The following is a 27971-nucleotide window of genomic DNA, read 5'->3' as shown; positions in this document are numbered from 1 at the left end:
ATCGCAGCAATGACGCTATGATGCACGAAGACAATGCTCGAGGACCAGTGTTTAGATCAATAACGGTGGTGCTCGAGTACTCAGTACTGATTACACCCAGCAGCTCTACTCTCTGTCACAACGAAGAACAAAGACTATGTCGAACTTATCGCGCTGACTTGCAAGTCGTCATCCCATACTCAATGAGAACATCAGAGACGAATCATGGTTTTGGTACGATATAGCCTACATTACCACTCGAGTCTGGAGTCCAAGCCTGAGTCCGGGCCTAGACATGATGTGCACCGTGATATGAGAGGTCGCGGAAGTGAGCGAAGTTCCCTACGATGAATATCCTGTGCCCTTGTCTCCGGTCTATGAAATCGCCAGGCTGCTCCCAGTACCTGGGCATGACAGAGCCTACGCAGATTGGGACTGCTCAGCATACGACATCTTGCTTGACGGCGCGGCACTACTGCAACATAAACTGCTTTGCTATACTAGTCGGTGTAGAATATCTGCACAGTCTGTCGCGCGTTGCAGTAACCTGCAGAACATGGAGCGCTACCAACGTCGTTGGAGAACAATCCCGCACTGAGCAGAAGATTTGGCGACTGTCGCAAAGAAGCAAAGATTTTCAGTCGAGATAGCAGGTTCCGCGAAAGCGTTTGTTAGCTGCAGTTTGCAAGGTACAGTAGTGATGTCCCAGCATACTGTACTGGTAGCAAGCAAGACGCAGTATTTTACAGACCAGTCGAAAATTTCGCATAGTCTACGGAAGTGGATGTATGCCCTGACGTGACTGGCTGATCCGGTATTTCAGCGTAAGGAAACGCACAAAGTATGGCTGCACCACCAAGACTAACCTTCGAGCAATAATCGTGATGGACTACCGCACCGAATGTGCTGACAGATACTGTCCCAGCGTCTGCAATAAACGTAAGGTTGAGTATAGGCCGTGGCTTCGTGCTCACACTCTCTGTAGTACGCTACCAAGCTTGGGCATAGTGCCGCTCGACACGTGGTAAAACGGGACAAGACAAGCGAGCGTCGGCAAACTGGTAAAAGGAATCAACGGCAGAATTCTGTTCCTGGCGCCAGTCCAACTTGCGCCTAGATTCGACGCCTCGACCACGGCATCCGTCCAGCCACTGAATTCTTCTACCAATGATTGAACACCGGTACCTGAGTCTTCCAGCTCCACTTACCTTCGCCGGGGATCAACACAGGCTGGAGCCGAAGACGCTTTTTAGCGCAGTTTCACCTGCATTAGCCTCTGTCGTTCAATTCTCGTTGTTGTTCAACGTTTGCGCTCTCAATTTGATTCGACCTCACCTCGAGCGTTTGCGCTATCGATACCAGGACCTGATCCCCTGTGCGCTTCCACTGACGATGGAGGCTTCGAAGGATGAAGTCCACCTGCATGCCGTTTCTCCACGAGACAGAAACTCATTTCTGCAAGCACATTGTCTGTCGTACTCACATCCACGCATGGGAATTGCTTGTCCAGGCTCATGGACAGGACCCGCTCGAGAGAACAACGGAGTTGGTGGGTTCTCAGCAAGCCGTGGCAGCGATACCAGGATTTGTGGAACCTCTCCAGAGAGATTGTATGTGCCTCTTATTGTAACGAGAACATATATCTGTTGATCTCTCCTCCCTTCTTTTGTGGTTTTGAATCAGATCACAGATCAACAGTCAATCCTTCAGACAATCTTTGAGCCGGCCTCTACATAGCAGCATCAATCCTTTGCTGTACGAAGCCACAACACATCACACTCTCTCCCATACATCAGAAGACCAACAACACTATCCCTTACAGGATCTACTATCCTTATACGTGCAAAAATGTTCACCTCAACCATTGTAACAGCCGCCGCTGTGCTCAGCATCATGCCATCTGTTATGGCAGCGGGTACTGCTCGCGTTGTCAACAATTGCGGAATGCCAGTCTACTATGCATCCGTTGCGCAAAGTGTTCATGCTGAGATGAAGCTACTCCCATCTGGTGGATATTCAGAGGCTTACAGCAAGCCCAACGTTGGTGTCTCTATCAAGCTTGCCCCAAATGCAACCGGACCTGTTACTCAGTTCGAGTTCACCTGGGCAGATGGAGACATTCACTATGACATCTCGAACATTGACGGCAATCCTTTCGCTGCTCGAGGCATGGCACTAACACCTTCCATGGCTGGCGCTTCGGGCTATCCTACTTGCCAGACCGTGAGCTGCCCAGCAGGCCAAGCTGTTTGCGATGCTGCATATAACCTGCCTGATGATGTCCGCACCATGGTTTGCCCAGAAAAAAGCGACTTGGTATTCACCCTCTGCCCAGGTGGCTCGGGCAAGCGAGATCTTGCACAACACGGACACGCCTACAGGGTCCACTCTCGTCAATTCAAGTAAAGTGCATCAGACACATGCAAAGTTTGTTTCATGTGCGCAGCAAGACTGCCGCCACAACCACGACAAGTATTCAAAGTCATTCCTTACAGGACCTCAGTTAGCGCTCCAACTCGCAATGACTGGTTCAAACTGTTACACCCTTGGATACCACGTCTGACGTGTCATGATCTAGACGATTACGACTTTCCGAGCTTCTTGATTCGAAGCCGATTGATGCTCACGGACAGACTAAACTGAGCAATGCTCAGTCATGAAATGATGCCTACAAAACGACGATAACGATAGACATAGCCCTGGCGATGGATGGCGCAAGCACACCGGGCAGGTTGGAGGATGGCGTTGGCGGAAATGGACTTCATTTCAAAGGTCTCACCACTTCATTGGCTCTAGTAGCCATTGCAATCGACATGGCCTTGCACAGCATTACCAGACTCTCACATTTGTGGACTGTCTGACATGTTGATGCCAGCATGTGCAGATTAGGTGTGGATCATTGCGAGATTCAGTTTCGCCCTTTTTTTACCTTTACTCTCGTGGCTTTGACAAGGTACTTCCTCTTTAGAATGCCTGATCACTGCCTACATGAACATACGCATTATAGACAGTCTTTAGAGCATGAATTCATTTGTTCAAAAATAACTTGACACATCGTATCCAACGTGTTATACTACCTGTCGTAAAACCTACATTGGGCAGGTGCACTGTTTTGGAGTCACGGTAGTGGTGAATTGGGATTGCGACGTGGTCGTGGCCCCCAGTTTTTGAGTCGCACAACAACTCCGAAACGCCTAGCGGACTCAGCACATTGAGTATCGGACTCCGCCAGCTACCTGCCGAGAGCGAGGCCCTTTAAGGTTGACTTCAAGTTCGTCTAACTTGACAGCTCAATGGATGATCTCAGCGGCTTCTTCGTCCGGATATGGCATGCGCAAGAGTTGAAACAGTTGCCCTAACAACGCAGCCAGATCGACACGCACTCATTCACATCTGCTTTTGCTTTGTTACATATGCTTTTCCGGCTCCCCTCCATCCTCTTAGCGCGCGTCCTAGATGGTCACAACTCGACACGATATACTTCACATGAACAGCGATGATGCCTGGAAAGCCAACAGCATTGTTCCTGGGCCATGGCTTCAGGCTAATGCAGGTACAACGGCCATCCGAAAGGTCTTGATTTCCGGATGTAGCGCTCCGCTTTGCTGTCTATCTTCATCTTGCTTCTGTTCTCGTTCGCGTGCTCACGAGAACGCGTTGGTCTATTGTACTTCCATCTGTCGGACATTGTGTCGATATAATGATGCTGACAAGTTTACTACCTTTTCAAGTCGTTAATCAAATACTGAGCTGGGACGTTTGAGCAGTGCGCGGAGACTCCATGCCGGCTATTCTATCCGCCAAGTTTGTATGTATGCTTACCCTGACCGAGTCGCAGCAGAAGCGCTAGATGAAACCTCAACGTTTGCTGAAATCCTTCGTGCATCAACCAGGGCCGTTGCGACTCAGATCACTTGCCAAGAATCTGCAGCGAGCGAAGGAAGCTGGCCAAGAACTGCAATCCTACCTACACAAGTACTGTGGTACTGGTATGCATGCCTATTCTGGCAGAACAGACTTTTTCCGGTCTCATCCGACACACAAGGCGCTACGGACTCGACTTTGATGATCGACACTGACTAGTCTCCGTTCAGGGCAATCGAGACTCAGGCTCTTTCCGTTCCGCCTAACAGGAGACTGCCAGGAAGGCGCTCGTTGACCACTGTGCGTTAACCTCATCACTGCTTCGAATCAATGCAATGCTTGTGCTGATGTGCTGTCTTTTGCGGCCATACGCCAAGTGTATGTATTTATGCCTGGGCGTGCTGTACACAGTAACACAATAGCTTTGGCCCCAAATTCCAGCACATGAAAACAGTATATCGCCAGATTCAACCAGGTAGCAGGCTGTTTGATGCAGTCGTAGCCTCGTGGCGTCGGGGCAATTTCCAACACGACGTGCACAAGATGCCCAATTCGTGCTGCGGATATTGCCGAGTCGGGATACAGCTGCAAAGTGCTATATCGCATTTGGTATCTGACAGGTAAGTAGGCTTGAGGACCTCTAGGAGCTCATCCGGTAGGTCGTTGCGCTTTGCCCGCTTCTTCGATGTTCGGACACGTAAGCACGCAAGTACTGATTGAAGAGGAACACTATGTAAGTGTATGAATCAAGTATTCGGACATTGCTCTCGCCTATCCACGTATCGCAGCCATTACGTTCGAAGCAACAACGCCACTGCTATGCAATCCGTCTATTCTGCCTAGTAATGCTGCAAATCACTCGCTAGATGTCCAGGACACCCACAAGGATTACCATCCGCCACCACTCAAACCTGCAATCGCCGCAATCCTCGTGCTGTCGTTCATTCTGCTGACCTCTTTCTTCGACTTGCCCACATCGCTGTCAACGCGCCTGTAAGTTGTGTAGCAGAGCTTGCTGAGTGGTACATCGACCAGCTGTGACCAGTGTGCCAGGATATTATGTACTTCGTTTATGTCGATGTCGTTAATCACGTTGGCTGGTGTTCCACGTGTATGGCCGTTGATTCCATTTGTGCCATTGTGCTGTGAACTCTCGGTTTTTTCGTCCTCCTCCTCCTTCTCAGAAACCTCGCTCTCCATTGAGAAATATGCTTCGTCTATCCTGGCCAGCCACTCTTTCTGGTTCTTTGGAGTCTTCTTCTCTGCTTGTAGAATCTCGCCGTTCGTGGCAGGCACACTTTCCACAACATCCTCGACCTTAATCTGTCCACCACCATTCGTGCAACCGCCTGGACAAGCCATGACTTCCACGTATGCGTACTCTCCAACGCTGTCTCCTGCACTCTTGCCGCCTGGCTTACGGACTGCAGCTCCAGGCAAGCGTGACTGCCTTGCTGGTTTTAGCTTTCTTACTAAGTTCTGAATGTTCCTGAAGCCATAATAGCGCGCACACCTGAGAATAGCCCGCCCATTGGGAGATGTAAGTGTGTAATCCGTTACATCGTTGTTTCTTCCCCTCACGGTCTTTATGCTACTTCCAGGATGTCGCGCTTGTTCAGTGAGGAGAATGTGGTGAAGATAGCCCCCTGACGTGCTCGAATCGGGTCTTTGAGCGGATGGGGAATTTCGAAGGAGGAAGCGCGAAAGTAGCGGGTCAGGGAATGGTTGGCGTTCGGCTCGAGGAATTGAGGTAGTAGGAAGGGAGGATAAGGTAATACCGCGGGCAGATGCCAGGGAGAGGAGTTCTCGGGAGGTTATTACACAGTCAACGTCGCGGATAGGAGTATCAGTAAAGTCCTCGGACTGTGAATCTCGCCACCACTTATCAGTAAGTTCTTCTCTACTCGCTTCGAGCTTCTTGTCGAAGCAAGGCATAAGCGCTAGATGCCATATCTGTGATGGGTGAATGTTCAGCGTCTTGCTCAAGACTGATTTCAAAAGAGTGCCCGATAGAGCCTGCGGTGATTTGAGAGCTGAGAGATGTGGAAGGACGTGAGGGTGGGTTTTCTCAGCGTAACAGACCCAGCCTGGACAAGCTGAAGTTATGACTGGTTTAGGACTGGTTTCCTTCGTGAGCGATGCTGCCACTTCATCCGCACCCAGCACTAGGCAGGCCTCGCGCATACGGTTGGTATCGAAAACATAGCAGAAGCTGGAATTGTGCCTTCCTCCTAACCGTAAGCCTTGTGACCCGCTGAGAAAGTGTTCTATTAGATGTCCTGCTCTTCTTTCCGATATGTCAAAAGTGGCTGCGACACTGGCTCGCACTTGAGGGCTGACGCTTGCCACAAACAGTTTCGCGTCGGGAGGAAGAGAGTAGCCTGGTTGTGAAAGCAGAGATTCAACATTGATTGAGGAATGAGTATCGAGCGTATTCAGAACCTCGGTATGCGACTGCAACGACACAAGAACAGCCTCAGCAGATGTAACACATCCTGAGCACGCCAGACAGTCTGTTAACGATATCGATGCTGGCGCTGGGTTTTGCGTCTGGGCTTTGTCTTCGGTCGTTACTTCATAAGGATTGGAGTCGTCGGCCTTCGGTAGTGTCTCAACAGGCTTAATACAGGCGACGCCAGGAGAAATAAAGTCGTTCAGGTCGTCGGCGGACAAAATCGCTGAACTCATGGTTGGATCGCCACTGGCACTTTCTGAAGGTCAGCTACCTGCTGTACAAATCAATCTCGTTGCTTAAGTCAAACAAAAAGGACGATAGAAGAGAACAGGAAATTCAGGTCAACGGGTTTTCATTCATCGCCAAGTTTGTTTTGCTAGATAGTACTATTGTCCCAAATTTCGAAGGGTTGAAAGAAGTATTACAAACCGACCAATCTCTACAGGCCGAGATCGGTTAGGTGCCGCAAACACGTCACACTTCGGTGTTTTATTCCTGTCAGCCCTTTGCTGTTCTTATCTGCTTGATCCATCATAAAAACCTGTGCAGATTTCAAAGAAGAAAAATCAGTGTCGATTCAAGGTGTAGATGCAGTAGCAACTCCGTGTCTGTTTTCAAAGAGGCACTTGGAGAGAATTGATTTTGTGTTACTCAATGACTGGTATGTTCAGTACGATGCTCGAGATACCTCCTCGCAAGTCACCCAGGCGCCCGAACAATGCTGCTAAGTATCCTGTTCTTCCAAACTGCAGTGTTCAAGTTCGAGACTGAGCACATTCGCCCACCTTCGAAATGTGTATGAATAGGCAGAACTTATGAAAACCTTATCCGGTAGACTGAGCCTTCCTTCGAATCAGCTTACAGCCCAAGGCTCTCGTCTCTCCCTCGCCCTTCCTACTACATTCTAGTATATGAGGATGGAACGGAGTTTTGCCCATGGAAGTCACTTCACAGTCTCCTTCAATCTCTTCGCCACTGTGTCTGATATTAGCAGCCAAGCTCAAGACACGAGTCCCGAAGTGAGATGCACAACTTACATTGCTAGTTGTCTGAGTTCATCAGTCGGCGAGAGGCTTACACAATCGATGGTGGCTGGGCTGTATGGCAGACTGTCTGAAGTGCACTCGAACCGGTGATGGTGCTTGTGTTTCTTGTGTTGCTTGACGACAACGCAAGAGGCGTGGTATTCTTGGTCGCTATAACAGAAGTCAGCTGTTTAAACTTCTTCAAAGTATTGAGAGCAGAAAGAATGTTGGTTCTACTTACGGCTCTTGTCGTTTTTGGAGAGGATCTTCAAAAGGGGGTATGACAAGTGAGGATGGTATAACAAGCCTCATTGAGGGAGGACTAGGAGCAGCTTGAGTGACATTTTGGTTGGCTGAAGCATTGAAGTTCCGTGGTCGGCGTATGCCAGCCATAGCGCTAGCTGTCAGGAACGCAGCAGCTGAGAAGAGTGTGAGACGCATGATGGCAGACGGATTATGAGATGTGCTGGAAGCTAATTTCTTGTTCTTGTCAAGTGAGGTATTCTCGGTGACATGCGATGTGGAAGTCGATATTTGCAAGCTGAATAGGCACGTATTTATAGATGTAATACCATAGCTTGCAGGTCCTCTGAAGCACCAATATTTGAACTCTACGCTTAGTGCAAGGCTACCTGTCTCGAGCACGTTTTGAGGACCTGTTATTGGTCGGCACACTACGCTCACTCAAGTGGCAAAGGCTGTAGAAAAGATGCTCGTTATTGGGCGTAGCTGTTCAGACGACTTTGGCCAGCATCCAGTCTTGGATCAGCTTTAGGCTCTACAGAATGCCCTGAAATACCAAGACAGATATACACTTCAATCAAATTCTGATCTTGCATGTGGCCAGTCTTTCAATCTTGGCCTCTTACTTTCGTCCACTAACTGCTACTGCACGGAATAATAACCCTACCTACGCCTCTCGACAGTTGGAAGCTCCGTCGCCGCGTCTTCGATGTGTTCCTCCTTCAATTCCTTCCTATGCTTGACCTTTTGCAGGAGAAAGTTGTACCGTGCTGATTCACTCAGGTTGAAGATGCCGTTGTTTTGAAATCTGCCAGACACCCATTCGTGGTGGTGCGACATTGAGGTTGACAAGGTGTACTTGTGCTCGAGCTCTAGCGGCAGTCGAGAGATCGACATTCTGGGTCAGAGGCAATAGCTCGTGTCTTGCAACAATAGGACACAGTAGTTGCAAGCGGTTGGTCGGACAGAAGGTCAAGGGAATATGAGCTATAACACCTTTCGTCACAAAAGATGTCAGGACGTCTGTTTTTATGGCGATCGCCCACAGACTTGCTTTGTTGAACCGGCTGCCTTGACTAGTATCGCCTTGGTATACCACGAACACTTGCTGTGTGGGATCGTGGAGAACGTGTTTTTCTGAAGCTCGCTGCAGTGGGAGATCCCGGAAGTCGAGTTGCAAGTCAAAGAACTGAACAGATATCAACCGGGATGTGGGTGGTGAGAAGCACTCATATACCCTCTCCTACATGCAATTGAGTTTCGTACTTCCTTGCGAGGCATTTGATTATGCTCGTAGAGGCTGGTATACGAACAAATAATGCTGAGCATAAGGGTCCCCGGCGTTAAGTTGATCAACAGTTCCTGAACATCGCGGTTTCACTCGGATCGACACTGACGTCAATTTGAATGGTGACTAAGACAACGAAAAAGGTAGCCACGATCGCCGCTGCACTAATCTTTAGAGGTATTGACCTTGCTATATCGAACTCGGTCCCGAGCTTCGTGAGGCTGCTGCATCGCCGTCGCGAGGAAACTACCCCCTATGACTCGAACCTCGATCTGAATAGACCGCCCAAAGTTGAGCAGTAACAACCATGATCCGGAAGCTGCGGAAAGGGTTGTCATCCATTTGACTTTACACAAGGATATCAATGGTGTGCTGACACAGTTCTTCATACCGTTCCTTCGACTTGTTCAAGTGGCTCAGACATCATTTTAGCCTGCTTGCGTCTGCAAGGCCACGTGTTGACACGTATTTAGTGCTCGTTTGCTTACTGAGGTGGTTTCGTTCCTGTTTGTAGCACAACATGTGAGCCTCACCGTTTTCGTCCTTGCTATTCTTGTCGTGCATTTTAGCAAGTTCGTGCTTTTCTAACATCTGCCACGGAAGTTGCCAACCATTAGTAGCACGTCAATCAAGACGTGCGAAGCCTTGAACAGGCAATGTGACGGTCATAGAAATATTGGACCAACGTTGTCTTTCTACATTTCCTGGTTCAAGAAGACCTCTAGTACTCTCACTTTGCGAGCTAATTGCGCCTTACTGGCTTTCTCCTTCGTTTTGTGGTCCTGATCCGATCGAATCACCAGTGGTGCAAAGACCTCTGCATACTTGTGCGCAAGTTGTGCCTTTGATGCGGATGTAGAATGAGCTCCGTCTATAGTAGATGAAGTGGATGTCGCTGTCATGTCTAAGTTTGAACTTCGCCCAGTGAGTGATGACAAGAGTGATCTCTTCGTTTTTGTAGAACCACCAGACTTGATGCTTGAAAGTGAGACGTCTGACATGGCGCTTGCTGAGGTGGACGACCTTGACCGACCCACCGGATCGACTGATCTGTCCTGCTGTGCTGAATTAGCACAGATCTCGTTGGCGAGACGATTGAGCATAAAAGTTATGAATGTAAGCGAGACACTGTGTATTGGTGTTGTTGACATTGCTTCCATCACTATGTCTTGCAACGTTTCGTGCGACAGAGGTTGCTTGGATTTTTCGTGGATTTGCAACCTCGATTCAATCTCCTTCCAAACATTATTCGTGATAATGCCGTCGGTCAGTGATTGCAGAAAATGGACAAGGGTTTCTGCAAGCAAGACTAGCTGATTTAGTGGATCTGTGGTCGGACTTAGGAGATCGTCTATGGATGAGGCTGTATCAAGGGCTTCTCGAATGTCCGCGAGCTGCTCTGTTCTCAAGGAACTCTCGGTTGTGTCAGTCATTACCAGGAATGGCCATGTTGTGCCAAAATTCCAAGGAGGCTCGTCTTGGTTATGCAACATATCCCAGTCAGCAACCACACGCTCGACCATTTGAGGAATCTTGTCGGTCAATACAAAGAGCTCCTGAGGCGCGGAGTGCAGTATATTTTTCGATGGCTGACGTTGTGCCTCAGCGTCTTCCTTGTGCAAAGTCAAACTTCGCACACCAGAAGGGATGCGTACAAGCTCGTCAATACTGCGGTAGAAACAGGTCTGTAGCCATTTGCCTTTCACTGGGATGAAGTAATCTCTGCCATTTGATATGCGGAGAACTAAGATGTTGTCTAACACCATGTCTCCGGAGTTCAGATGCTTGACCATTCCCGGCTGGGTGATTTCCACAAGTAACGCGATATCCGTTGTCTCACCGGGTAATAATCTATACCGTTTTACAGGGCCCAAATCAGGTGGTCCGGCTTTCCCCGTATTCATGTCGTGGTGAATCTGGACATCTAACCAAGCAGGAATCGGACTGAGCTTGTCACCATTATCACTTGGACCACTCACAAAAGCAAAAAGTACTTCAATTTGGCCTGTGTTGGCTATGGTCAGGTGGCGTTCATATTGGACGTGATATCGTATATCGCCAAAGTCAACGAGCTTTAACTCGGGAGTGTCTGCCGATCTGTCAGTGACGGAAGCGGCAAATGGATGGTGATCAAGTACCAGTGTGACGGTTGGACGAGACTCGTTCTCAACTTTGTCAAATTCTTTCGTGACTTGTCTCATGACTTTAGCCTTTAGCTCTTGATCAACTGAGTCGTAGGTCAAAGTGAAGACTGCTGATAAAGGCTTGTGGTCGGAGGACAAGACTCGCTGATGCGAGACATATTCCTCCAATGCGATAGTGTCTTCAGATCCAGACTTGGTACGAACTAGTTCTGCGTCGCGATTATTATCTTGGAATTCGGCATCGTCATCGTAACTGTCGCCATCCGCATCTGGGTCGTAGTCGAATAGAACATCCTCGTGCGAGCTGGCGTCCCCTAAGCCCTTTCTTTGCATCTCCTCATCTCTTCTGGCAGATTCTGCTTCCATCTGAAGTCTTTGTTGGTATTGTTCGTAATCACGACGTGAGCGATAGAGGATGCGGTCACACCAGCTAGGACTTCTCTTCTTCTCGCTGGAATCGAACATAGCGACAGAGCCGACATCGTACTTGTAGGTCGGGAGGAAATTGATGTCACCTTCACGCCATCCTTCGTGGAAGGCTTTTCGCGCTTTCTGCTGGGCTCGAAGCTGATCGTGTGTAAAGAGTGACTTGAGTGTGGTTTGCAGCGAAGCAGGGTCATTGGTAGGATCGAGATCTGGGGCTGCTTTACTCTGAGTAGCAGCTCGCTCGATTCCTTCACCATCATAATGGTTGTCAGGCCGATGGTCTGAGGGCAATTGTGGCTGGTAACCTAATTCGCTGTCGATCCTACGCTTCGACGCGTTAAGCACGTCGTATTCGTTTCTAGCGTGGAGTAACAACAGGCGTCTCACATCTTCGCCAGGAATATCGTCTAGGCGGTAATTAAGATCACCGAACCAAAATGCGAAGTCTTCGTCACCGATAATCTCTGGTCGACCAGTACTGCCAACCCATTCATCACCAACAGGCTCGAACTTGGTACGCGACACGATTTGTTGAGTGTCCCATATCCTTCTAGCCAGAGCAGTCGAATCGGCTCCAGCAGCAAGATGACAGTTTACAAACAACATGCGAGTGCTCTCGCCCAAAAGAACGCGAGCAGAGACAGCCCCTTTGTTGCCAAGGTAGCCCATCAAACCAGTGCCGACACTTGTAGAGTCAACAGAGGAAATCTGAGGCGCCAGCTCCGGAGAAGCAAAGACTACCAATAGCAGGCCAATCAGTTGATGCTCGACCACCTTCTTGTAACCAGCTGGAAGGTGTTTCTTGAGTGCCCGCTTCCACTTCTTTCCAGGATTTGGATCGGTATAGGGTTTCATGGCTTCAGTGACAGAAGATACATCTATTACCTCCTGCAACCCAAGCACGTATAAATCCACCTCTTTCCCGCTCGGCACAGCCGGAGAGTCGTGCAGTGGTACAGTAGTATCCTTCTTTGTATATCTTGCCTCCTGCTCTTCCACCGATTCGATCTCAGAATCGTAGAGGTCGTCATCGGATTCTCCATTCGTGCTCGCTCTTAGACCAGCCAAATCCTGAGTCAAGCCTTTGACACCGAGACCTTCAGCAAACCATGCACCGAGGTCCTTGTAACACTTGTCAAAGGCTGCAACGTTCCATGTCCCCACCTTAATTTTGATTGTTTTCTTTCGCACATACTCATCCCGGCGAGATTTAAGAACTTCATTCACGCTTCTTAGGTTGGAATGCTGTGGTCTGTCTCCGTTTGGCGACGGAGGATAGGCTCCGGGAGGATGCACGCCTGGGGACCAGGGATCTCTGGACGACCACCGCCGACGATCCGTATCGGTGGGCTTTAGAGACATTGAGTGAAGGTTGACGATGGTCTCGACATTTGCTTCAATGTCTGTATCTCGGACACAGCGGACTCAGAAGACTGAAGGATCCAGTTGCTACTTCCTCAAAGAAGGTAAAAACAAGCCTGGCGACTTCCTCCTCTGCAGCATGTCAGGAGCATCGTGCTGGAAGCTCACCAGAAGATCTAGCACAATCGAATGATTGCACAACTCGAGCGACGCTTAGTCCACACTCAGCTTGGTCACAAGCCGGAGTGCTCATGTCACAACTCGCATCGATGTCATTTGTGCAGCACCGCCTCAGACATTTGGCAAACAAAAGCTCGACCCTTGGCCCATTAAGGGTCTTGCTCCGTAGATTGTGGCAACTCGAATCGGTTGATGCCTGATGTGCGCCCATACCTTTGGGACTTGCCGACGAGAGTCATCTAGTACTTGAGTAACACATTTTGATAAGAGGCTCTTCTGTTGGCCAAGCAGTTCGAACAGCTTCTACGCCGTTTTCGAATCAGGCGTGTAGACGACAACGTGCTATTCACAATGAACGTTGAGCTCATCAACACCAACTATGAACACCCGTCCCGTCATCGATGAACTGCACGGTCCCGTTGCTCTCTCAGCATCCTTCAACAGTGATGTCTCCTGCTTCAGCGTCGGTACTGAAACGGGCTTTTGCGTCTTCAATAGCGAACCATGTCAACTTCAAGTTTCCCGACTACTGAATGCGGGCATCGGTATTGTCGAAATGGCCCGCAACCCTCATCGCACGACTGACCAGATGTCAGGCATGGCCGAAATGCTGGGTAACTACAACTATCTCGCTCTTGTCGGAGGAGGAAGGGACCCACGCTGGCCACAAACGAAAGTCATTCTCTGGGACGACGCGAAGAAGAAGGATGCTGCTACGTTCGAACACAAGACGGCCGTCCTCCGAGTACGTCTCACACGGACCCATATTGTAGTTGCTTTACAGAACAGCGTCCACCTCTACATGTTCAGTGACCCTCCGAGACGGGTTGGTCTCTTTGAAACAGCAGACAATCATCTCGGTTTGTGCTGTCTTGGTCACAAACTCCTTGCCTTCCCTGGTCGGTCTCCTGGTCAAGTGCAACTCGTCGAGCTTCAAACCATGAACGTGGGCATCATTCCGGCACACGCCTCTGCGCTTCGCGCACTCGACATATCACAGGACGAAACATTGCTTGCCACGGCTAGCGAAACAGGGACGCTCATCCGAGTGTTCAGTAGTGCCAATTGTGCGAAGTTAGCAGAACTAAGAAGAGGTGTAGATCCCGCATTCGTCTTTAGTATTGCAATCTCACCAGACAGCAACACGCTTGCTATGACTTCCGACAAATCCACCCTGCACGTTTTTGATCTCACTCAGCTTCCAGGTCGACCTCTGCCCAGTCTCAGTCCAGCAAAATCCGCCAACAGTAGTCACAGTCGCAGACCACGTTCGCAATCTCCTCAAGTGAACTCCCCGGCTGCCGACGACGAACCAGCTCCGAAAAAATGGGGATTCTTCTCAAAAGTCCCCTTTCTCCCACGCATCTTTAGCGACACCTACTCGTTCTCGTCCGCTCATTTTGACATGGGTGATGAAGGCACACCTGCTGGCTCATCACTGCCCTACTTACCAGCACTAGGTTCATTACCAACGCGACCGATGAAGGGCATTCTAGGTTGGAAGGACAACAACACAATACTTCTGCTCGGCACAGGCAAAGACGCACGATGGGAACGCTTCCGTATTGGTGAGAGGTTGGTCATGCAGGGACAAGAGGAAGTTATGAAGCGACAAATCTGGAAGGACGGCTGGAAGAGGTACCTTGACAGCTGAACATTTTGTGCCAGTAGGTAATGATCTTACCTACACAATATGTGGTAATGTACAGGTTTGCGAGCCTGCCGAGGACGACCTCTGCCAATTCAGACGATTGCATATCCATTGTTCCACCGAACTGTTTAGCCCTGGATACGGACCCGATTTTGCTCAAGCACACTGCGACGGTCAGAACGGTATCTGTCACATTTTCGGCACAGACATCAAAGCGTCAGCAAGAAGCAAGCAAACTTGCTACCGGCTAGAAGAGAAGTTGACGAAATCAAAGCTTTCATTCAGAGTCGACTGTCTATCAGGAAGACATGGAAGTAAGCATTACTTGTCGCGTGTATCAGCAGAGATCGCGACTAGGACAACGCGAGGGTTTGCGTCTCTGAATTGCAGGAGCGCGACATCGAAGAGGAAATACAGTACAATTGAGTAGACTGCTGGGCTATATTCTGCTCAAACAGAGAAGGACGAACGTGAAAGACGCTCCGAGTAAGAAAATTAATGGTGAATGAGGCCATTTTGAGGGAGAGTGTGGAAGGAAATAGTATTTTCGACCGAAATGGTCAGGCATGTTTGCAGGACGACATATCAAGGCGTTCGGGTCGTACAATTTCTGATCAAAATGATTCAAGAAAATTCAATGAAAGAAGGTCATCAAGAATTTGGTATTGAGGGTCACAGCTCAACCGAGTAGAACGATGTTCACCGCTACCCTTCTGCGAGACAGTGCCAGTCTTTTTTAGTCCGTGACAGCCATTCATCAGGCACACACCCTTTTCTTACTGCTCTTCACCCTTCTCTGTTCAACGTCGATCCCACTTCTTAGGCTGCCACGCAACCTCTGGTACTCGTCCGAATCATGAGCGTACGAGGACCAGCTGTGAGGGTAGTCGAGAACACTGCTGTCAATTTAATCCAGCTGCCGGGCTGAGAAGTGACGAGGTCAGCAGACTATCAGCAAGGGTCTGTCAGTTGTGGTAGCTGTTCAAGGTCCAGCATGGCTGCCAGTCGCAATATTTTGTAGGATCTTCTGCATTAGCACATCATGTCTGGTGCGTTGAGGCGGCTAGCCTCTTGCTTGGTTGCCGCCGTACTGGAAGTTACCGAATGCGCCAGGTGTACCGAATGTATTCTGGATGTGACTAGCACCTGGTGTTTGTGCTAAGCCAATATTTCCTGTCTGCGGCGTGCTGGGAGCATGACTAGACCCTGCACCGTAGAAGGGAGTGCCGTTCACATTTGGCGTTGTGCCTAGATCTCGTCCTGTCATCATAGACTGCGGCATTTGGCCGTTCAAGCCCCAGACCTGTCCCTTGTACTTTTCTTCGTCAATAGTGCCGCCGAATATTTTCTCCTTCATCTTGAAATAGACTTGCCCCGTGAGTAGAGAATCGGATCCTGCCTGGTGTTGAATGCCCACTCTTTGAATATTCAACTCGTTGGCCAGGTCCTGAAGTCCGGACTTTTGCGTTATTATCTGAATAATTCTGTTTGCCTCGGGTGTGAGGTCTTGGTTGTTGTTAACAGTATTGCGATTACCAACGTGCTTCACAATGTACTTAATATCGAACAACGATGGGAAATGCTTGTCAAGGAGCTGATGAAATTCGGCCTCATTGTCGGGAAGCATTCTGTTGAGCATGATTCGCATGAGATAGCCAAAGTCGTAGCCTGAATGAAAACTAATCCATTTGACTTCCGGATCGAGCACGAGTCCTGATGTTATCAGAAACGCGCCGAACTTCAGAGGGTCTATGCCATGCAGTCTGTGTTTGTCAAAGTCGAGACCAGCTTGCTTGAGCATGGTGGTGGAGTTTTGTGCATACATGTCTGCTTCGAGGTCGAATTGAAAGTTGAATTGCCAGGTGCAAACAGGACTCAGGTTCGGTGCATACGGTTTCTGACCAGTCTGCGCATCTGTTGGTAGAGATCCATCTGGCTTGAAAAGGGTGATTCCGAGCTGAATCATCTTCAGCAGGTCCACATTGCAACGAAGAGTTTGATAGTGGTAATCCGCCTTTGTGGTGAAAGCACCAACAGGTCTGGCCACGATTCCTGGAAACTCAGTATCCATAGCAATGTAAGGATAGTCATCAACTAGATCTCGCAGAACTGCCATTTCTTCTGCTAAGTTGTGTTTCCATACTTCTTTTATCCTAGGATCCTGTTGTGCCTGTTGCGCACCCGTGAAGTCTTGATGTGCTTGTACAGGGCCTCCTCTGCCATAGCCGAACTGGCCTGATTGATTCGGAATCATGGATGCCTCACCAAGACCCCTATCGAACGTGCTACCGGAGTTTCCAGGAATCGAGAACGGACTCGTCACCACTGATGCGCCTTGACCGAAGGTAGCAGGGGCAGCCAATTGTGGTGGAGGAAGACCATGAATCTGTGACGAATGATGCGACTGGCCTGCATTTTGCGGAAACTGCGCGTAGGGACCATTGAGGGCTTGCTGGTTGTACCTCAATGGAGGCATCTCGCATGTACTGCTCTGCACAAACGTTCACGGCGGCATTGAAGTGGTATGGAAGCGAATAAGTAGACCAAACTGTTGACAAAGTGATAGAAGATTCAGTATGGCTGACCACTGAGGATGTGATCGTATTAGCGCATTATCAACTTTCAAACCATGCTCTTAAAGGAGTTTGCTTTAACGAAAGATATTGTTACTTTATCGATTGTGTCGCACCAAATGTAGAGTGCAATTCGTAGTAATTACGTGGTGCAAACAGCAGGCGCGTGAGTTCGCCAGGTCCTAAATTCAGCTGACCGCCTGCTGTGCATCACAAAAATGTCTCGGACGGCAGCTCTGAGGCATCAAGCGCGTTTTGGAGTGAGGTACTGGAGTACCGCGGGCTCAAGCGCGATTGACGATCTTGGCAAAGATCCAGAGCTTAAGTCAAGCTGCGCATCGTCATGAGTCCAGCATATACACGGCCAAGCAGCACGAACGTATCCTCCTGCCAGCTCTAAGTGCGATATCAGCGTAGACAGGCCACCTTCGTACCCCGAGCACTACGACCCCGCAATTGGCCAGGCAGGATGGCACCACCAAATCCGACCGGCTTCGATATCAAGGTTTTTGCAAGAGCAGCCACAAGCCCAGAATGGCGAGCACGAGATCCGTGGAAGAGAGCGTAAGACCATAAGACGCGGACCTTGAAGTTGGCTAACGAGGTAACAGTGAAGCATGGAGATATACAGGCCCCTTCACGAGGTTTAACAGGTTTAAAGGAGCCTTCCCTGGCTTTGGTATAGGTTTGGGAGCTTTCATCGTGTACTCTGCATACGAGGCAGTCACTGGAAAAGGTGGTCACGGTCATGGCGAGAGCATAGCTGCCCACTGAACATTCAAAATTCGCATCCTATCCTATTTACCCATCTTGAGCAGCGGAATCGAGGAGGTCTCTTACAACATCAGCGAAAGAGGTCGTGTCTTGTATATAAAGGCATTTTACAGGAGTTACGGTCTGGTTAGGCGAAGACTTGCAAGCTCAAGATCTTTCCGGTGGGCGGATCAAGCGAAAAGACTGTTTCGACAAAACATTCAGGACTTGGCTCAGTGAAGTGCAGAGGTCCTACGACGAAACAATCATGACACACTTTTGTCTCTTTCAGATCACGAAAAGCCTTGAGCTCGTCGCGATACGGCTATGCAGCTAGAGCCACTGATCTATCTGGAGTGTGGCCCACTGAAATTCGGTAATGAGTCGGCCTCAACCTTCAGATACACAGCCAATCTCACATTAACAAGCGGAATGCACAATGCTAAAGAACTTGGTCTGCCTCGTTGGATGCCATTCCGCTATCATATTGCGACTCCTCTTGAACAGAGCAATAGTAGACAGCCCACACCTTTACCCGCAAACTAAACTGTTTCAGGCACTGTTAACCACCGAAGCCCCCGCCGAGTAATGTGCACCAATCGCAAAATCGCACCTATCCTATCAATTCTTATCTGCACATCGTTTCACCAAATGTCTTGCTTCTCTATAACAGCTTCACTGTCTCGCCATGGATCGTAATCGCTTGTGAACGCTTCGCCAAGCTTGTAATGATCTTGTTCACCTTCGCACGCTAGGACTTCAGCTATCTTTATAGACTCGATTGTTTTCGCCCTTCTCTACCACCTACAATCTCGTGAATCGAGTACTGACCTCTGTTTAGCTGAAATCTTTTGCGATACCAACTTGTGTAGCCGTCATGGTTCTCGAACGGTTGAAGCAGCTCGCTGGCCAAGTGACCAACGTCGTGTCTCCGCCACATCCTTTGGACCCGCTCTCTTCACTTGAGATCGAGAATGCCACATCGTTGTTGCGGAAGGAAAAGGGACAGCTCTATTACAATGCTGTCTCCTTACTCGAGCCTCCCAAGGCTCAAATGTTGCCGTGGCTGACTGATCCAGAGCACAATCAGCGACCTGCAAGAATAGCTGATATTGTAGCAATTACACCTGATGGCAACGTTATGGATGGTCATATATCCTTGAGTGAGAACAAGATCCTGAAGTGGGAGCATACGCCAAATGTGCAACCTCTTATCACGATGGAGGATCTCCAGATAGTCGAGCACGTCGTTCGAAAGGATCCCAAGGTCATTGAACAATGTGGCATACTTGGAATTCCTCCTGAGGATATGAACAAAGTTTACTGTGACCCGTGGACGATCGGATTTGATGAGCGCTTTGGCAACTCAGTCCGGCTTCAGCAAGCGCTGATGTACTATCGACCACATGTCGACAATTCTCAATACACATATCCACTAGATTTTTGTCCGATCTACGACTCCAACAAGCAGGCGATTGTTCATATCGATGTGCCAAAAGTCAGGAGGCCACTCAGCAAAGCACCGCCGAATGATTACACGGTGAAGTCTATCGAGGAGACGATCGGCTATCGTACAGATCTCAAACCAATCAATATTACTCAGCCAGAAGGTGTTTCGTTCACTGTCAAGGGAAGGACGATTGAGTGGCAGAATTGGTCGGTTCATATTGGCTTCAATTATCGAGAGGGTATTGTGCTGAACAATATCACGTACTTCGACAAAGCAGAAAATGCCGTACGACCTATCTTCTACAGACTTTCCCTTGCCGAGATGGTGGTACCATATGGCAACCCCGAACGTCCTCATCATCGTAAGCACGCATTTGATCTAGGCGAATACGGCGGTGGATATATGACAAATTCGCTTAGTGTTGGTTGTGATTGCAAAGGCAGCATTCACTATATGGACGCCGAATTCGTCAACAGGGCAGGTGCAGCCCAGGTTATCAAGAATGCAATTTGTGTTCACGAAGAAGACGCTGGTATCTTGTTCAAGCACACCGATTTCCGAGATGATTCAGTCGTCGTTACTCGAGGGCGAAAGTTGATAATCAGCCACATCTTCACGGCTGCCAACTACGAATATTGTGTCTACTGGATCTTCCATCAAGATGGTACTGTTCAACTAGAGATCAAACTTACTGGTATCCTGAACACGTACTCGATGAATCCTGGCGAGGACACCAACGGCTGGGGAACAGAAGTTTATCCTGGTGTGAATGCACATAATCATCAGCATCTTTTCTGCTTACGGATCGACCCCAATATCGACGGGCCCAACAACACTATCATCCAGGTTGACGCAGCACAAGGTCCTGGCGAAGTGGGATCAGAAGAAAACTATTACGGCAATGCCTTTTACGCCAAGAAGACAAGATTCACAAATCCAGTCGAAGCTATGTCGGATTATGATGGCAGTACAAGCAGGACGTGGGAAATGTGTAACGAGAATAAGTTGAACCCTTACTCGAGGAAACCAGTCAGCTACAAGCTCGTTAGCAGAGAAGTACCGGCCCTGCTACCTAAGAAGGGCTCCCTTGTCTGGAAGCGAGCAGGTTTCGCTCGGCACGCTGTCCATGTTACAAAATGTAAGTCTACCTCCCTTGCATCTCGTGACCAGTACTGACCATTTGTTTCCAGACTCCGATGACCAGCTCTATCCAGCAGGACGTCATGTGCCACAAACCTCTGGAGAGCCTTCGCAAGGTCTACCGCAATGGATCGAGGCCAACACGACTGAAAACATTGCGAACACCGACGTCGTCCTCTGGCACACCTTTGGCATTACCCACTTTCCTTCTCCGGAAGACTTCCCAGTCATGCCAGCTGAGCCAATGACGCTGTTGCTTAGACCGAGAAACTTCTTTGTCAGAAATCCATGCTTGGATGTACCACCAAGCTATGCTCGCACACCGGCAGAAGTAGCGGCTGGTAGCAGCGGTTGTGCTCACGGCAAGGACAACACTTCCAAGACGGTGTGATCCACATCGGAGCTGGCCACCAAAGTCCCTAAATTTGGCGATATTTCACTGGAGCTTGACAGGAAAGAGCAGGACATGGTCTCACACACAATTCAACGGTGTTGGAGTGGTAGCCCACAAGGTCATATCAGTGACATGATGGCTCTTCTAGTCCCGACCTTATTTCACAGGACTTATTGATGAGGGTAGTCTTTTTGAGGCGCTGAATAACTCAAAGAGAATACTATATTCTCTTAATAGGTTTTCAAGCGAACACAGCTATTTACTAACCGCCCATCTATCTCAAGACCTAGTGTTCTTCCTTCATCCCACTGCTTGTTCTGACGTTTACATCCATACCTCCCACTTCCACAACCAAAAACTCCTCAAACCAAATCCCATCCCTCAAAACCAGCCTATCATCTCCATCAAACTCCACACCTTCCCTCCTCAGCAACTCCCGCTTCCTCTCCCTGTTAATACCACTCGGCGCATCCTGCCACTCTCCCATATACCCTCCTATATGTCCCGTCGCGCTGACTACCCTATGACACGGTACTTCTGGTGCGAATGGGTTTTTGCGGAGTGCACCGCCAATGGCTCGCGGCGATGTGTGGAGGGCGGTTGCTAGGATGGCGTAGGAGGAGACTTTACCGGGTGGAATTTGGGTGAGGAGGCCGTAGACTTGAGACTGGAATGTGGTGACAGTCATGCTGTGGATGGATGGATGGATGGACGAAGGGTTGGTACTGTGAGGGCTGGCTTGTGATTCAGGGGTTTATATAGGGTGTGTATTTGATTTGGGGAATTTGTGCTCTAATGATTTATGGCGATACCGAGCTCCTTTGAGAGCAGTGCAATGTATATATGAACTTCTAGAGCCAGAGAATGTAAGGCAAACACATGTACGAGTCAACTCGCAAGAATGAAATGGAAGTCGAAATGACCAATCGTGGTCCTTTCAGCAAATGGAAGTCAAATTGACGAATGAGCATGCTGAGAATCCTGCCAAGTGTGGAGTTTCTGGTATACTTAGTCAATTAGGATTGGCAGGCCCTGCTTTCGTCCGTTCGTTCTTAACCACAATACGGTCGCTTGTATTGTATTGAAGTTGTCGAACGGCGACTCTTCTGATGCTCTTGCTCAACACAGACTCGGCTCGATGGCAAGCACTTCAACGTCGTGACAAGGCAGCACACTCAGCCTTTGTCTATGGGGTCACTTCGACCTACATCTTCTGCCGTCCCACATGTGCTTCACGTCTGGCTAGACGCACGAATATACGCTTCTTCAATAATGCTGCAGAGGCAACCGTCGCTGGCTTTCGAGCTTGCAAGCGTTGCAGACCCGAAATCGTGGAAACCTCGAACCATGCGACAGTGTTAGTAAGCCAAGCATGCAAGGTCATAGACGATGCTGGTGGTAATATCTTGGTTGCGGGTGCTGCTAGAGCGGTTGGTGTCAGTGCAAGGCATCTGCACAATCTTTTCAGAGACACTATGGGCTGTACACCTGCAGGATATGCACGAATGATTAGAGGTCAAGGACATTGTAGGATACAAGATGTTCGACGAGGTGACGAAGGTGCGGTGCAGTATAGCGAAGCAACCAACGTCCGAGCCATCGCACAATGGTCGGACTCTTCAGGTAGGAGCGATGGCGGTTTCGCAAGCTTCTTTTACATGCAAGATACTGAGTTGCAGAAGAGTAACCTGGCAGACGAGGAGCTTTTCATGTTGTTCGGTAACAATGATTTTGACCTGGAGCTTGCATGAAATATTCTAGTAGCGACATTGGGTGAGCGGATTCACACGTTAGTCGTACTTGATCGACCAGCGAACTGCAGTATTGCTGTCAGGACTGGGCACGGTCGCAATTCACTACCGCTTGTTTGCTGTTCGTTCCTGCCGCTCTTCCTGCCCACATAATCAAAAATCGGTGCTGCTCTTTGATGCAACGCTCTTTCCTTCGATGAGCGATGAAACTGTCGGCGATCCAGAATTTTGTTGCACCAGATAACGCTTTGATTTTGTGATGGTGAGTATAGCAGTCTGATCACAGAGAGCTGCACAGAAGCTGTCCCAGCAGCGCTGAAAGGAAACCAAACTGGCACTGGTTCATTGCTGGGTTTCGTTGGCTTTTCGCGAAACCCTTCTTTTGCCCACCATGACTCTTATACGGTCGAGCATACGGTGCATCATGGGGACATCGGCGATACTCCAGGTTTACCGATGTGAGTGCTCGGTCTATCCGCTGGCAGGATCCGACTGTCTGAGGCAGTCGGTGTGTACAAAAGTACAGGATGCAAATGCAAAGACTGTCTACCTTCTGTATTTGTGTTCACATATGCTAGAACACCACGGCGATGTCAGCTCTTTTGCGATCGTTGCAGTGGTTCTACCATGAGTTTGGGGTCGCATCCGTCCACCACACTGGACGCAATGCCTACCTGATGATCATGGCCAGAACCAGTCGAATGGTGGCTTTCGGCTGTAATTCTCTCATCTTAGGTCAGTTAGTGATGCTGCTGTCAACCTACAGCAGTGGCGTGCATCGCGCAACAACTGGCTGATTTCAATATTAAGCCATTTTCCTGTCTGCTCTCGGCTTCGATGACCATCGCATCGGAATCTTCATGACAATGACACTCTTTGGCGACTTGATCCTTGGCACAATCCTTACCTTAATCGCCGATAAAGTCGGCCGACGTAAAGTCTTGCTGGGTGGCTCAGTCATGATGATCATCAGCGGCACTACTTTTGCCTTGTTCGAAAGCTTTTGGCTGCTACTACCTGCGGCTGTAGTCGGCGTTATATCCATTACTGGCGGAGACTTCGGACCTTTCAGGAGCATTGAGGAATCAATACTATCGCAACTGACTACGCCGTCCACTCGAAGCGATGTTTTGGCATGGTATGTGACGATATCAACGTTAGGTTCTGCCATCGGAAGTGAAATGGCTGGACGAGCGGTACAGTCCCTCAGAGCGAAGGATGGCTGGACTGAGGTTGATGCATATCACACGCTCTTCTGGATATATGCTGCTACCGGATGTGTCAATCTAAGCTTGACACTACTTCTGAGCGACGCTTGTGAGATGTCTGTGGAGAATGACCAGTATGCACAAGTACCACAAGACGAGAACGACCAGGTAGAAGTGCCCTCAAGCAACCGAAATCCCATGCAGCACTCCAAATCCCAGGATGTCCCTTTTACACGGCTGGTGCGCGCTCGTATGTGGTTCACTGGCAGATTGACGCAAATATCAGCTTCTACACGTTCGGTCATGTATAAGTTATGGTTTCTGCTCATTGTTGACTCACTGGCTGATGGCATGGTCCCTTTCAGCTTGACCAACTATTACATGGATCAAAAATTCCATCCTTCGAAGGCGACTCTCGGTGACATAACATCAGCCAGCTATTTTCTTGGTGCCTTCGGAGCAACCTTTGCAGGTCCTCTAGCTCGTCGCATTGGTCTCATCAACACCATGGTCTTCACACACGTTCCTTCGTCAACGGCTGTGCTATTGTTTCCGTTTCCAAGTGTCTTGTGGCTTACTGCAGGACTGGTACTGCTTCGGACTGCCCTCAATCCTATGGATCAGGCACCTCGAACCGCTTTCATTGCTGCTGTTGTCAAGCCGGAGGAACGCACAGCAGTGATGGGCATTACGAGCATGCTACGAACACTTGCCAGCATGGCGGGCCCTAGTGTCACAGGCTTTCTGGCTGCTAACAATCAATTTTGGGTGGCTTTTGTGGCTGCTGGCATTTTTAGACTCGCCTACGATTTTGGCCTGTATGCAATGTTTGTGAACATGAAAGTCGACCAAGGCACAGTCAAGGCAACGATAGCACACAACGACGGAGCTTCTGGTCGGGAGCGCGATGAAGAATACGAGCTTGAGTCACCCAAGTTCTCCCTGGACAGCACAAGCAGTACAGATTCGAGCATAGGGGAAGTGAGGAGCGGGAAGGTGGCCGAACGTTCGTCCACTGGTTGATCGAAAAACAACTCGGCTGAGCTAGGAGTCAAGATGCTGATCAGACGATACGGTCTCCGCCCTCTCTCTGCAAGATCAGGTATCTGTATACATATGATGCGAGAACCATCGCTTGTCATCTTCAGCCTCATCTGTTCCAGCATTCTGCATCCCTCCCTGCTCAAGCCATGTATCTGTCATCATGGTCAGTATCAGCGAAAAGTCGAGCCAAAAGCTCACTCTGGGGCTGAAGCAGGGCTCCGAAGACCGTGCGGCTTACTGTATCTGACTGCTAACATCTTTCGTCGATGTTCGCAGCTACAGGTTTTGATCAAAATTTTACTCCATTGACAGTGCCCGATTGTCTGAGCCGACTGCTACTCATGTCACTGTCCCGTATCGTTTACCACTCTGATTTCCGAATTGACAAAGTTAGTTGCCACGACCATACCTGAGAAGTTGACGATCGTTGTCGGCCTTGATAGAGCCCAAAACCGGCACGAAATGCTTGGGGTTTGCACGAGCTTGGTCTCGCAATATTGCAAGCGACTGTCACTGTACGCCCGTTTCGACCAGCAAATCGTCTTGAGATATCTCCTCCTGACCTCAACAGCTTTTGGGTAAAAATTCTTAAATCAGCGACTGCCACCTATGATCGAAAACTTATATATATCATAGACGGCGAAGACCTGGACGATGAAACCTTGGCTTGCATTCGTGCTATCAATGCTGGGTCTGATATTCCCACTTTAATCCTCCTGATAACGACCTTTGTCCGTGAGGAGTCGAACCTCCCATTCTCCAACGAAGCAGGAGTAGATACAAAAATTCACCGGGACTGGATGGACCTATTACGCGAAGCTCAGGGTCAGTAAGGCACACACGACAGTTGCTCAGTCGCTCGAGGTCGGCAATTCAAAAGGGGCATTACAGCATCGCGAGGAATTTCTTATTTCTGACGCTCTTGGACGACAGGTCTACGTTGCTATCTTTCGAATTGAGAGTGCTGTTCGCATCTCTTCAGCAGAGTCGTCTTCTAGAGTGATCGGATTACCAGCTGTTCCTCCGACTTCAGGCTCATCGGTCTGTCGCGTCTCGTCAGAAGAGTCTTCTTCCAGGGTGATCGGATCGTCAGCAGTCTCTCCGATACCAGGTTCAAATATGTTCTTCGCTCTTCGAAAGCTCTTCGAGGGCTTTGAGGAACTCTGCGTCATTGGCTAAACCAAGCACCTCCGCATTGACCGCATCCATCAGGTCATTAACAGCTCCAGCCTCAATAACTTGTTCAAGCGCGAAAGGAGACTCTAGATATTGGTCAGTCAACTCTCCTGTCTTTGTTCGCAGGGGCACTCTGAAAGTGAAGTGGAACTTCGTCGGTTCTGGAGTCATGTTGTGGTTGTCACTCATCTTGATCTTTGTGTACTGTACTCTCTGGCAGCGGAGTACATTGGTTGGGATGTCCTTATGAGTTCGTATGATCCTCATGCGGTTCAGTCTCTTCTGCACAAGCATTAACTTCACTCGTCGTTCAGGCAAACAAAAATTATTGTCTCGGATTCAGACACGAACAATCGTGTCATTCATGCTTCAGTAGCGTTGTGCTGCAGGACAAGGATACGCGACAAAGCAATAGGCAGTCTTTCCTGACATCAACGATGAATGCCCGAGTGCCACGGGAGATGTCTAGGTAACCATATATGTACAAGCAGAATGGTCCACACAAGTAACTCCAGACAACCCAAGATGACAGGAAAATCAGCTCTAGGGTCGTTACTTGCACGCAAGCGCAAGTCCAACAAGGTTTCACCAGAAAGCATGTCGGCGACCGACAAAGCCGTAGAAACGATTTACACAAAAGAAGAGTTGGACTCGGCCTCGCACCACAAGGCTGATGAGCCAGAAGCACCATTCGCTGTCGAAGAGGTGCATCCCTCCCCTGAACAATGGCTGCGTTGTCTGCAACAACAGGCGGCAGTAGACTACCAGTCACGAATTGATGAGTGGGTCGCTGCTCAGCAGGCCATCATTGGACCAGCGGGATCCGAGGAAGGGTATATGAGGATACCACAGTGGCAACCTGATGGCAGGTTGAAGCGCGCCGACGCCAAATTCCGCGGCACATACGGATGGCAGACAGGTAAGTGAAATGGAGATTCTGTCTCAAACAATTGTTCAAGTGACTGACTCTGACAGTAGGATCGTTTTCGCAACCTGCGTGATCGCCGTTCTTGAATAGCTGAGTCGAGGAGTATGCGCTTCGTTGTTTCCGATTCGCGAAGTCTGCTGATGGCAGTGATGGTTCTCAATGCATGCCTAATCGAAAGATGTCACTGGGAAGTCATTACACAATGGAAGGTTCGCCATTGAGCCTAACCAAGATCTCCTCGAAGACGACATTGACTATAGAGAAGATATTACTTCATACCAGGCCCCACGTGTCTTGCCATAAGATAAAGTCGCAGCCTCATGTACTTCCAAACGGACATCTTCGAAATTGACCCAGACAACTCGACCTACCGTTCTCTCAGCTTCACAGATCATGACCCAGTACTACACCCGGAACGTCCAAACAAGCTTTCCAAGCCTCATTGTGTCGTAAAGCTGATGCTATTTTGGCTTCTGGATAGCTGTACCGATCTTTGACAAAGAAGTGATGGACCGTAAGGACAATGAGAAAATAGCCTTGGGGTTGCACGTGGGTCGAGAACACAAAGCACAGCAGTACCTAGCTTTTAGATACAATATATCTAAGCAGCAGCCGCATCGTTTCATGCTTCACCTTGTGAGACACATCACTTTCGATCAACCTCGACCAAAGTCTTTGACACGAAAAACCACAACAAAAGACACTCCTACTGATCAACTAAATATGCGCGTCCTCTTTCTCATCACTGCTGTTGCAGCAATTGTGACCGCTACACCAGTTCCGATCAACAACGTTGTTGTGCCTCTGATCTCATGTGCCGGAAAGAAACCCGGTGAACTCGTTTGTGGAACTATGAGAAGTTTTGGAATTTGTCCATCGGGTGGTGGGATGGCGATTTCCCAGCCGTTAGCGGAGGGCGACCTTCGATGCACTTGGT

At 49.2% G+C, this 27971-nt stretch overlaps 10 protein-coding genes across 10 annotated transcripts; 6 read left to right on the top strand and 4 right to left on the bottom strand.

Annotated features, from left to right (window-relative positions):
• Nucleotides 1-1402: 1402 nt before the first annotated feature.
• On the top strand, nucleotides 1403-2385 carry LTR64_006033 (uncharacterized protein; the record flags this gene model as incomplete). The annotated part of the gene is made up of 2 exons (XM_064900368.1): nucleotides 1403-1589; nucleotides 1853-2385. 2 exons carry the CDS (start codon nucleotides 1403-1405, stop codon nucleotides 2383-2385), a joined length of 720 nt encoding a protein of 239 aa, XP_064753680.1.
• A 2346-nt stretch (nucleotides 2386-4731) lies between these two features.
• On the bottom strand, nucleotides 4732-6531 carry NAR1 (Cytosolic Fe-S cluster assembly factor nar1; the record flags this gene model as incomplete). Its single annotated transcript, XM_064900367.1, has 1 exon — nucleotides 4732-6531. The coding sequence occupies one exon, from the start codon at nucleotides 6529-6531 to the stop codon at nucleotides 4732-4734; it is 1800 nt and encodes a 599-aa protein (XP_064753679.1).
• Nucleotides 6532-8229: 1698 nt separating this feature from the next.
• Nucleotides 8230-8463, bottom strand: LTR64_006031 (uncharacterized protein; the record flags this gene model as incomplete). The annotated part of the gene is made up of 1 exon (XM_064900366.1): nucleotides 8230-8463. The coding sequence occupies one exon, from the start codon at nucleotides 8461-8463 to the stop codon at nucleotides 8230-8232; it is 234 nt and encodes a 77-aa protein (XP_064753678.1).
• A 1086-nt stretch (nucleotides 8464-9549) lies between these two features.
• On the bottom strand, nucleotides 9550-12786 carry LTR64_006030 (uncharacterized protein; the record flags this gene model as incomplete). Its single annotated transcript, XM_064900365.1, has 1 exon — nucleotides 9550-12786. One exon carries the CDS (start codon nucleotides 12784-12786, stop codon nucleotides 9550-9552), a length of 3237 nt encoding a protein of 1078 aa, XP_064753677.1.
• A 559-nt stretch (nucleotides 12787-13345) lies between these two features.
• HSV2 (Phosphatidylinositol 3,5-bisphosphate-binding protein) lies at nucleotides 13346-14620 on the top strand (the record flags this gene model as incomplete). The annotated part of the gene is made up of 1 exon (XM_064900364.1): nucleotides 13346-14620. One exon carries the CDS (start codon nucleotides 13346-13348, stop codon nucleotides 14618-14620), a length of 1275 nt encoding a protein of 424 aa, XP_064753676.1.
• A 1060-nt stretch (nucleotides 14621-15680) lies between these two features.
• On the bottom strand, nucleotides 15681-17093 carry POP2 (CCR4-NOT core DEDD RNase subunit; the record flags this gene model as incomplete). Its single annotated transcript, XM_064900363.1, has 1 exon — nucleotides 15681-17093. One exon carries the CDS (start codon nucleotides 17091-17093, stop codon nucleotides 15681-15683), a length of 1413 nt encoding a protein of 470 aa, XP_064753675.1.
• Nucleotides 17094-18820: 1727 nt separating this feature from the next.
• On the top strand, nucleotides 18821-20924 carry AMO1 (peroxisomal copper amine oxidase; the record flags this gene model as incomplete). Its single annotated transcript, XM_064900362.1, has 2 exons — nucleotides 18821-20531; nucleotides 20584-20924. The coding sequence occupies 2 exons, from the start codon at nucleotides 18821-18823 to the stop codon at nucleotides 20922-20924; spliced, it is 2052 nt and encodes a 683-aa protein (XP_064753674.1).
• A 1542-nt stretch (nucleotides 20925-22466) lies between these two features.
• LTR64_006026 (uncharacterized protein) lies at nucleotides 22467-22678 on the top strand (the record flags this gene model as incomplete). The annotated part of the gene is given in 2 exon segments (XM_064900361.1): nucleotides 22467-22487; nucleotides 22499-22678. The coding sequence occupies 2 exon segments, from the start codon at nucleotides 22467-22469 to the stop codon at nucleotides 22676-22678; spliced, it is 201 nt and encodes a 66-aa protein (XP_064753673.1).
• An 866-nt stretch (nucleotides 22679-23544) lies between these two features.
• Nucleotides 23545-24909, top strand: LTR64_006025 (uncharacterized protein; the record flags this gene model as incomplete). Its single annotated transcript, XM_064900360.1, has 1 exon — nucleotides 23545-24909. The coding sequence occupies one exon, from the start codon at nucleotides 23545-23547 to the stop codon at nucleotides 24907-24909; it is 1365 nt and encodes a 454-aa protein (XP_064753672.1).
• Nucleotides 24910-26631: 1722 nt separating this feature from the next.
• LTR64_006024 (uncharacterized protein) lies at nucleotides 26632-27107 on the top strand (the record flags this gene model as incomplete). The annotated part of the gene is made up of 2 exons (XM_064900359.1): nucleotides 26632-27025; nucleotides 27085-27107. 2 exons carry the CDS (start codon nucleotides 26632-26634, stop codon nucleotides 27105-27107), a joined length of 417 nt encoding a protein of 138 aa, XP_064753671.1.
• Nucleotides 27108-27971: the final 864 nt, after the last annotated feature.

This window comes from Lithohypha guttulata (assembly GCF_036872675.1).
Source record: "Lithohypha guttulata strain CCFEE 5908 chromosome Unknown scaffold_4, whole genome shotgun sequence".
NCBI classification, from domain to species: Eukaryota; Fungi; Ascomycota; class Eurotiomycetes; order Chaetothyriales; family Trichomeriaceae; genus Lithohypha; species Lithohypha guttulata.
This window is presented reverse-complemented; position numbering and strand designations above follow the sequence as displayed.